This window comes from Myxocyprinus asiaticus, chromosome 18 (assembly GCF_019703515.2).
Source record: "Myxocyprinus asiaticus isolate MX2 ecotype Aquarium Trade chromosome 18, UBuf_Myxa_2, whole genome shotgun sequence".
Lineage (NCBI taxonomy): Eukaryota > Metazoa > Chordata > Actinopteri > Cypriniformes > Catostomidae > Myxocyprinus > Myxocyprinus asiaticus.
This window is the reverse complement of record NC_059361.1, coordinates 33,489,866-33,500,761: the sequence shown is the minus strand read 5'-3', so window position 1 is coordinate 33,500,761 and position 10,896 is coordinate 33,489,866. Positions and strand designations below refer to the sequence as shown.

Genomic DNA, 10,896 nt, shown 5'->3' with positions numbered 1-10,896 from the left:
TTTTTAAAATGAGCGAGCACAAGTAACAGTGCTTGTGAGGTCTCTGCTTTAACACATACACATTGTGCTGGTCAGTAGTAGAAGCAGCTGTATCCTCACTCAGGGTGCATTGATTCATGTAGTTTTATTACATAATTGATGTCTGTATGCTTTCTCCTCTGTATGCATCATGTACACCGTGAGCTCTGCGTGCAGTTTCATAGTCTCTTCAGCCCCATTAGCAATTAAGTGGAAGAGCAGTAACAGGTTTATTTAAGACTCCATGATGATGAGCTTTGCTGACTTCCTGTGAAGTCGTGCATACAGGCTCCAAAATTTTTTGCCACACCTGCCAATGTCAGGTTAATTGAGTGAATCTACCAGCTACTACCAGCTATAAAACTGTGTTTTACATTTATTTGTATTAATATACACCGATCAGCCACAACATTAAAACCACCTGCCTAATATTCTGTAGGTCCCCCTCATGCCGCCAAAACAGCGCCAATCCACATTTCCGAATAGCATTCTGAGATGATATTCTTCTCACCACAATTGTACAGAGCGGTTATCTGAGTTACCATAGACTTTGTCAGTTTAAACCAGTCTGTCCATTCTCTGTTGACCTCTCTCATCAACAAGACATTTCCGTCCACAGAACTGCCGCTCACTGGATGTTTTTTTGTTTTTGGCAGCTGCATCCAAACCATACATCACCAAGTGCAATGCAAAGCGTCGGATGCAGTGGTGTAAAGCACGCCACCACTGGACTCTAGAGCAGTGGAGATGCGTTCTCTGGAGTGACGAATCACGCTTCTCCATCTGGCAATCTGATGGACGAGTCTGGTTTTGGCGGTTGCCAGGAGAACGGTACTTGTCTGACTGCATTGTGCCAACTGTGAAGTTTGGTGGAGGGGGGATTATGGTGTGGGGTTGTTTTTCAGGAGCTGGGCTTGGCCCCTTAGTTCCAGTGAAAGGAACTCTGAATGCTTCAGCATACCAAGAGACTTTGGACAATTCCATGCTCCCAACTTTGTGGGAACAGTTTGGGGATGGCCCCTTCCTGTTCCAACATGACTGCGCACCAGTGCACAAAGCAAGGTCCATAAAGACATGGATGAGCGAGTTTGGTGTGAAAGAACTTGACTGGCCTGCACAGAGTCCTGACCTCAACCCGATAGAGAACCTTTGGGATGAATTAGAGCGAAGACTGCGAGCCAGGCCTTCTCGTCCAATATCAGTCTGACCTCACAAATGCGCTTCGGGAAGAATGGTCAAAAATTCCCATAAACACACTCCTAAACCTTGTGGAAAGCCTTCCCAGAAGAGTTGAAGCTGTTATAGCTGCAAAGGGTGTGCCAGCGTCATATTAAACCCTATGGATTAAGAATGGGATGCCACTTAAGTTCATTTGCGTCTAAAGGCAGATGAGCGAATACTTTTGGCAATATAGTGTATCTGACAAGAAGTGCATGTCATTGTGTTGTTCACAGCTGTCTCTCGGTGGAACTGCCCCTTGGTAAAACTGTCTCTCTGCAAAAATGAACATGTATGAAGTGTACTGTTTGATTTGATTCGCTCACATCAGCAGGTTTCAGATTATCATTTTTACAATCTGACTTAAAAACCATGTAGCAGTTCCTAATAAAGTTACCAGACAATTTGTGAGTAACTCCATTGGGATTAGTGAAAGCCAATTTTTAAATTCATTTGGCATTTGATGGGGGTTAATTTTGGATCCTGCATGCATAGATAAAAAAAAGCATGACTAATTAAGCCCATATGTAAGCATATACTATAAAAAATTTTTGTCTGTAAACAAACATGCATACAAATTTGTCAGAGCATTTTGCTTATATATGATAACAAAACATGGCACACATTATTTTCTCATATAATATCTGAACGCATGCCACCAGTAAAAGCCTGAAGTTCCAAACACAGACTTTTCAGGTTCTTACTATGTTAATACGGAGCACAGATAAATGTGTGTGTGTGTGTGTGTGTGTGTGTGTGTGTGTGTGTGTGTGTGTGTGTTGTCGTCTTTGCCCTCAGCGAGAGCGACAGAACAGTTTGTTAGTGCAGCAGATCGGGAATGAATCAGTCCCGGGGGGAAAGTGAGAAAGAGGCAAAAATAGAGATATCACGATGCACGATTTATGATTTTTTTTTAATTATTATTATCATTATTGTTTGTTGTTGATGGTTTATTGTGGGGAAATACAAACTGTATTTATGTCTTGAGTGCATGTAATGAGTTGGCTCATTAACATTACATTTACTCCTTAAACTCTTTAAAGCGATTTACAGTGCATTCAGAATATTTTTATCATTATGTGTTTTCCTAGTATGTGTGTTTCATGTTTTGGGGATGTATATAATTCTGACGTTATAATTTCTATTTCATCAAAAGACATTTCCAGTTTTTAAACATGCCGAGATTTAGGCAAACTAAAAGGGTTTAGTATTTATAATTTACTGGTAATTTCTGTCAAATATGCGTTCTGCACTGTTAAAGAAAATTGTAATGTGTAATATGTTTCGTCCTGTGCTGTTTCTTCATCATTTCTTGTGCCAATCCAGGTGGAGGTGATGGCGACAGCTTTTTACGCATGATCGGTAATCTCTGAGATTAGAGGTTTGCCGTTTTCCACAAATAAACCAAAGCGTTTGCAAAGAGACCTTCACATTTTAACGTAAATTAAGGATTCCTGAAGAGTCTATTATAGTCGTTTGACATTGGAGATATATTCATTTTATTTTACACACTTTCACTTGCTCACTTACCCTCCTGGTGTTGTTTTATAGACACTCTGAATCCGTTCTGCTCAGCGTCATCCCGTTAACGGACTCAGACTCGCGCGCAGCGAAAACAGACGCGCGATGTGTTCTGACATGTCACGCGCGCCCAAGAAAAAAAAAACCGTCCGTGACTCAAAAGCACGAGCTGTTAACTGCGCGCGCGCTTAATCCAGCGGTGCATGGGATTGGGCGGGAAGAGTCGGTTGAGGAAACACGGGATTGGGTGGATGGAATAGTCAAACTGCTGCTGATGAGATGAATCCACATCACTTCACTTCACTTTACCTCAGCTGAGGAAACGCACGCAGTTGCTGTTCGGCGTTGAATGAGAAAGACATTTTTCTGCCCATAGTATTGACCTCATTGGAATTAATAATTTTATTGGACTAATAGTTTACCAAATAGAAGAATATATATATATATATATATATATATATATATATAAAACATTTACAATTGAACGATGGCTTTCATGGTGAAACACGTAGTCGGCGGTCAGCTAAAGAATCTGACAGGAGGTCTGACAGAAGAGAAATCTGATGGAGATAAATCCGACTCTGCTACTAAAGGAATGACACAAGAAGAGTTTGAACAGTACCAACAACAACTAGAGGAGGAAAAGTAAGACAACCCTTTCTTCCTACCTGCTTTAAGCATATTTAACTTAAATACGTTGATTTTCATGAGGTTTCTCGTGAGGGGAATGTTGTGGTAATGAAGTAGCCGTACCGAGCGCGTGTGGAGAGGCGCGCGCATTTTTCGCGCTTCTCTGGATCTCTCGCGCGCGCAGCTGCTCATTTCGCTCGGGGAGATTCCTGCTCATTCATATATGAATAATATTCCACAGCATTACTCACATCCACAGGACTGTCCAGCAAAATTGCGTGTGTATAGTAGAATTTTGCAAAATAATTCAATTACGTTGCTCCAGACGTTGGGATGTTGACAACAAAATTGTGTTTCATTCTTGTATATTAACACTGTATATTTATGTATATTGTGTGTTCTAAAATATTGTTAATTAATTGGTTTAAGTGTAAATACAAGTATAAATATTAATAAATATAAAACAATGCGTGTGTGTGTGTGTGTGTGTGTATTTATATGCATAATGTATCACTCATAAAATCAGAATGATTATTATATTATTAACCCAAAATAACTGTTATATATGTTCTTAAGAATGTGAATCCAATCAAAATAAATAATGAAAGAGATGATTAACTGTTACAATAAAATACAATAAAAATACTCTGGATGTAGCATTGATGTATACCATCATGCTGAATGATTACCATGGTATTTACATGCTACTCCAAGGGTTTTCAAAGAATACGATGGCATAACATGGTACATGTGTAAAAAACATAGTATTGCCACGGCACCCGTGTTGGGTGTAATGCATTACTAAGTAATTAATTACTGTGATTAAATTACTTTTTCACTGAAAAAAAGTAAAGTAAGGGATTACTCTTAATTTTTCAGTAATTGATGTAATTGTGTTAAATACTGTATAGACTATAGAACAATTCTATAAAACCAGGGCCGGAGCTAGAGGGGTGAAACGTGGTAATGATTCTAGGGGCCCAAATGTCTAGGGGGGCCCCACAATAAATTCTAAACTGTATTTTTTAATAGGAAAGGGGCCCAAAGCAATATACAGTCCTGGGCCCCAGAATACATAAATAAATAGTGAATTTAAAATTAAAATTTAACATCTAATATTAAAATGTATGTTTTCTAATTTAATGCAGCCCTCTTACATTCTTTGGCCAGTTCATGAATAATTTATTTGATTTTATATGATTTATTTAAAAGAATTAAAAGAACAGTTTCATGTCTATCCTTGTATTTTTCATCTGGTCGAGGTTGATAAGGGTTTAGAAAGTAATTAGTAATAAGTAATACAATTACTTATTCAGACAGAATAATATGTACAGTAATCTAATTACACTGTAGAAGATGTAATTAGTATTATTTTAGAGTAACTTCCCCAACACTGCACGGCACATGTCCAAAGAACATGGTATGACATCATGGTGCATATCCAAAAAATATGGCCTTTCCATGGTAAGTATTAACATGGTACTATTTTTGGTACTTTATTGTTTGTTAGTGAAGATTAATGTATTTTCTGCTGTAGGGGGGATAAATGGTGTCGCATAAAATCCTTCTATGAGTACACCTGAGGAAAAATACTGTCTGACTGTGAATTACCTCACTTGAGAACATTCAGGAAACCAACAGAACAGAAGAACAGTTCTTCTGAAAGCTGAATCACTTTTCTCATTCTGAGCAGAACAGATGCATAAATCTAAATTTTTTCAAACACTCTCTGGGATTTTGTGTACGGCATATAATATGAGAATAATAAAAAGTGAGGCCATTAGAATCATTACTGTATATCATGATCCAGTACCCCAGCCAAAAAATATATCTTTATTTCACACGTTTTGTCTTTAGTTAGAGGGCTGACAGCCAGTGCAGGCATGAACAGGTGGCCATGTTGACACGGTTTGCATAACTGCCATATTTGGAAAATTTTGATTTCACAGACTTCAAATGGCTGTGCCGAGCTCATCCGAATGATGGTAATCCAACTCATTTCTTCAGAGAGCAGATTTTACATGCTGAGACAGCCGTGTGAAACAGCCCATTTAAGAATGTTGACTCTGACAGAGACTTGTGCATTTACTCTTTGAATCAGCCAAACCACCATGATCTTCTCAAGGTTTTTACTGCTTATTGATATAGGGGATTTTGTTTAACTACTTATTTGTTGTAGTGAACTGTACGTTGTGTGTTTGAGAGTGGATGAGCATCAGTCCGACTGTCAGTGCAAGTCTAAATCCCTAAGATCACTCTTTTACTCTTCTCCTCTAGTAAGTAGTCATTTGGCAAACACTTTTATCCAAAGCGACTTCTGGTGCACTTATTTAAACGACAATCCCTCTGAAGTAACCAAAATAAAATACAAGTTAAGCTCTATGGACAGCATCTCTGACATGCTGTTGATTACCACAGAAAATTATTTCGACTTGTCCTTCAGTTTGTGAAAACAAGCAAAATTTGCATTTACAGAAATGTACTGACTGTACAGTGTAATTCTATGGGGAAAAGCATTGCAGTGGAATAAACATTCTACAATGTGCATTCAGTGGCGGTTCTAGCTTGTATGGCGCCCTGTGCGAAACCCGCTTCAGCACGCCCCCAAAGTTGTTGACCGGGGTGGGGGGGGTGGGGGGTGTTGTATGGTGCCTTGGGCGAAACCCGCTTCAACACACCCTCAAAGTTGTTGACCAGGGTGGGGGCATCTCTGTGGGTGCCTTGTGCCGCCCCCCGCAAGATGCCAACCTGGGCAACTGCACATGTCGCCCAAGCCTAAATCCTCTACTGTGTGCACTGTTTATTGCACTATGAACAATATATGTTTAGACAGTATAGCCACAAAACAAATTATACAAAACATTATACATGTTAACAAGTGACTAGTGTGATAGAATCAGGTACTAACCTGTTACTAACTCCTGTCATGACCATGTAAAGCTGGTACACTAGATAACTTTCACTTAATATGCGCTAGAATACCAAAAAGGGATGTGATATATAAAGTATTATTTACGTGAAGCAAACAAAGATTATTTAGCAGAGACGGGCCACTTCTATTAAAATGAATGGCAGAAATTGGAACGCCTAACGCTTGACGGATGTAGAAAGGAAGTCCCACTTCACAGGTAAAAGAGCCAATCACCTTTTAGATACAGACATCTGCCTGTCAATCAACTATAAAATGCACATGCGCATTAGCTTTACAAGCCAGGAAAATGAGATTTTTAGTGTAATCTGAGGCAAATAAACACAATTTATGATGCCAGCGTTGTCAGATTTTACTGCTGATTTTAAATATGTCCTTTAATCGAAATCTTGACCAACTGTTTTGGAGATTTCAGGGTTCCCCATTCAAAAGATAGATGCTTCACTTTCATGACTAGAAAGTGCTTCCCGAGAGCATTCCAAAGATGGCTGCCAGTGGACTGTCTTGCTAGAAAGACTCTGGATTAAACCAGCATCCTTCCAAAATACTGTAATTTTTTTAACTTTGTTTCAACGTTTCATAGGTCTGGTTGTTGCTCAACCGCCATTTACCTGTGGCCCCTAAATTTGTCTAGTATGTTATGACCTATCACCTCACATGACCTTTAACAGCACAGAAACAATCATTCACAATACAACTTTATTTACGGTTAACCAAACATCAGTGTTTTTATAGGTATAAACAAAAAATAATGTTAATAAAATCCATTATTTTTATATTTGCTTACAAGTGGGTTGTTCCCCATGCCCATTTAATCTTGTTTTCCACTATCATGTGATTCATATTTCACCTTAGAAAGCAATTACCATCAAACTAAAAATCAAGTTTGATTTTCATTATGCCTGAGGTGCTTTGATCAGTGCAAACAGTTGAACTTTCCAACTTATCGCAGACGGGGGAAGTGTTTGGGAAACATGCTTGAATTTTTTTTTACAATTCTGTGTGGTGACGCTAGTGGTGCAGAAATTTCACATATGGTGTAACATAACAGACCAGACTTATATGTTGCATATATATATATATATGTGCTACAAAGGGACTTAAAATCCAGTCTGTCTGCATTTTGTCATGAAAGCTGTTTTGGAAGGTTTTTTAGTTTGTGCCAAAGCTTAAGAGTTTGGGTTTGGCATGACAAAAATTATAAAAAAAAAAAAAAAAAAAGGAAAATAGTGTTGTAATGTGAAAAACGTAAACCTTTTTAAGTTCAATTTAGGCAGTTCTGTCTAATTTCTTTTTTTTTTATTACTAAAGTCAAGTCATGGGAGTCTTATATGATCATTATAGAGCTGTTCAGCCATGATGTCAATTTGTGGGTGAATCCGGAAGACTAATTTGCCATGGGTTCCCTCTGGATTTTCCTATGGGTTTTATAATGGGGTTTTCAACTTATGAGTAAAATAAGGTCTGGACTTATTTTGCTCATAAGTTTAAAAAACCCATTATAAAACCCATAGGAAAATCCAGAGGGAACACATGGTGAATTCTCTTCTGAGTTTTTGGACTACAAGCTGAACAGCGCTATTGAAAATAACATCTGGAAAATGAGTCCTTCAACATGTCAGCGCCAGTGGAAAAAATAGTTACATAGTTAGAAAATATACAGATGACTATCAGATGACTATTAGCTTGAGAGTGACATAGAAGTCTTACAGTACATTTAGGTGCATAAATGATCAAAAGAAACTCGTGTGAAGAATTCATCTTGTGTGAAATCCTCAGATTACCATGTGTGTGTTTGACGTCTCTCTGTTCTCATATCTCCCCAGGGAAGAACGAGATACCAGTTTTGCCCAGCGGAAGGCGGAGAGGGCGACAGTCAGATCTCACTTCAGAGACAAATACAGGTTACCAAAGGTAACGCTTAATGAAACTCTCTTTTGCCACACTGTGCACAATCTTAAAGTGATAGTTCATCCAAAAAAGAAAATTATTTGATTGTTTTCTCACCCTCATGTTGTTCATAACCCATACAACTTTATTTTGTATTTGCAGAATTTTTGATATTTTGCAAATTGTCTTTCTCGTACAACGAATATGGTTGGAGATTTATACTGTCAAGCTCAAAAAAGGATAAAAAAATAAGTATCATAAAAGTATTATAGTAATACAATTGCTTTGTGTGTGAAGAACAGACCCAAATTGAAGTTATTGTTCCCTTATTATCTTCCCCTCTGCTGAAGCTCTCAAATCTCATTTGCATGTGTGCACATTCAAACTTGTCTCCTCAAGAGGCATTGCATCATGTTTGATGCCAGTTTCAAGTGTGTTATTACCGATCGTCACTGATGTCAAACCTGGAAGTTTTCTCATCATCAAACCTCTCAATAGCTCATATTGATGGTTTTCTGTATTTCAGAATGAGGTAGATGAGACTCAGATTCAGGCTGCGCGAGATGATGTTGAGCTCCCCACTGAACTTGCCAAGATGATCGCTGAGGACAACCAAGAGGAGGAACACAAGCAGTCTGTCCTGGGTCAGCTGACCAACATCCAGAATGTGGACATGAACCATCTAAAGGGCAAAGCTCAGGCCACACTGGAAGATCTGAAGAACTCTGCTGACAAGTGTTCCCTCATGTGATCTCTCTCTGTCTCTCTTTCTTCCTAGAAAACTTCTTCTTTCCTTATCTACTGTACTGTATATCTTCTCCATCATCTCGCTCTCATACAGACATAAACACACACACTGCCAAACATCCATATTCACACATCTAGAATGGCTTTTATGGCAGTGTTGTTTCATAATCCTAATATTGTTCTAGAATTTTAAATGTCTTTTGTGTACTTACCGGGTGGATCTCACAAAACCTGTCAAGAACATGTCCTGGTCTTATTTCACCCAAAAATCTAAGAAAATGAAGGGTTTTTTTTTTTTATTAATTTTTTATTGTTACATTATTTTCATAACAATTAAACACATTTCCCCCCTCTAAATTCACATTACAGTTATGCAAAAAAATAATAATAATAATAATTATATATATATATTGTTATTATTGTATGCCAAAACAATTATGGATATCTTATCTAAATTAAGTATATTTATATTATGGTAAGATTTGTTGTACTGCCTTAATTTATGCTGATTTAAAATATATACTACAGTTATTTTTTTGACTAATACACTAAACAATTACTCAATTACAGTAATGGGAATCCATTGAGAATTATGGGAACTTTATAAAAAAGAAAACTCAAAAATGAAACATCAAGATGTTTTACAGTTAAAAAAAAAGAAATATAAGAATTTGTGGGAAAATGTGTTATAAAAATAATGTCACTATGCCAGAAAATCTTAATGGTCTTAAAAATATGCTTGTTTATCTTAATGCAAAATATAATTTCTTATTTTATTTATTTTTTATTATGCTGTGAAATCTGACCTGGACATATTTTAGTGAAATTCATACAACCTGACAGGCCTCTCATCAAATATAGACACCCTGCTCTGATAATCCAATTTAAACCTGCACACCTGCTACAGTGTGAACGTGTAAAACAATCAGGTCCATTAAAGCAATAGTGTTGGTTCACAATACTGAGGATTCCTTAGAAATGTGACTGCCCCTGAGATCTGTTAAAGTGCTTATGGGTGCAGGATTAGAGGATAACCCCAGATACTTTTAGGCATCCACACTTACCCCCTTTCCACAAACATTGTGCCAGAGCTGATAAGCAGCCAGGAGATCTGTGAAGAGGTGTACGACGAGAGGTGAACAATGACATAACTGACTTAATACATAACCTAACTGCAAATGAACGTGCTGCATCATGGTCTTAATTTTGTCCTTCTAGTTTTGAGAATTTGTTTTAACATCCAAAGTAAGTTTTGCGTCTTTATGCCATTATGAGCTTTACAGCAATTCACAGCATTCAATTCACAAACATAATATTTGTAAATAAACACATTTTATTTCAAACAGAAAATAAAGAGAATATTTGGGTAAATTTGCAGCGTAGCAGAAATAGAAATAGATCTCTGACGTTACTGGTTCCATAATGTACAGGTTTGAGACCAGCAGGTTTAAAGGGCCCTTTTCTCTGGCCTAAAGCCTCCGTTTTTTAGATGGAAATGTGCGGAACAGTGCCAGATTGGGCACAGACACCGTGCTTGTGGAAAAGGGGTAACTTAAACCTTTTACATTTGACCTTGACTTTGCTGTGGTTAACACCCTTTGACCTTTCCTTCAGTGGTGAAATTTTGTGCAGGTGGTTTGGTGTTGTCTTGATGCAGATGTTGACCTTTTGCTTTCTGGTGGTTCAGAGAGGTTCCCTCTCTCGCTACAAGCAAAATTATTATCTGAAATATTCTGCTTAATTATTCTGACTGCAGGCGTCAGTATGAGGTGGGACAGTGCGAATGAAAGCTTTTTATTATTTCATTATTTAAAAAAAAAAAAAAAACTGAAGCACTTTCGTGTAGTTTGTGTTTTCTGTGACTTGTGTCTGTTGTCAATATGTTTTAGATGAAGCCATGCAGGGATTTAGATTTTTCTGGAAAGACTGACTGGAGTAATAAG

General features: G+C 37.7%; 1 protein-coding gene across 1 annotated transcript; it reads left to right on the top strand.

Annotated features, from left to right (window-relative positions):
- Window positions 1-3,075: 3,075 nt before the first annotated feature.
- Window positions 3,076-9,344, top strand: LOC127455775 (complexin-3-like). The gene is made up of 3 exons (XM_051723905.1): window positions 3,076-3,402; window positions 8,143-8,230; window positions 8,733-9,344. Exons 1-3 carry the CDS (start codon window positions 3,245-3,247, stop codon window positions 8,955-8,957), a joined length of 471 nt encoding a protein of 156 aa, XP_051579865.1. The 5' UTR covers window positions 3,076-3,244; the 3' UTR covers window positions 8,958-9,344.
- Window positions 9,345-10,896: the final 1,552 nt, after the last annotated feature.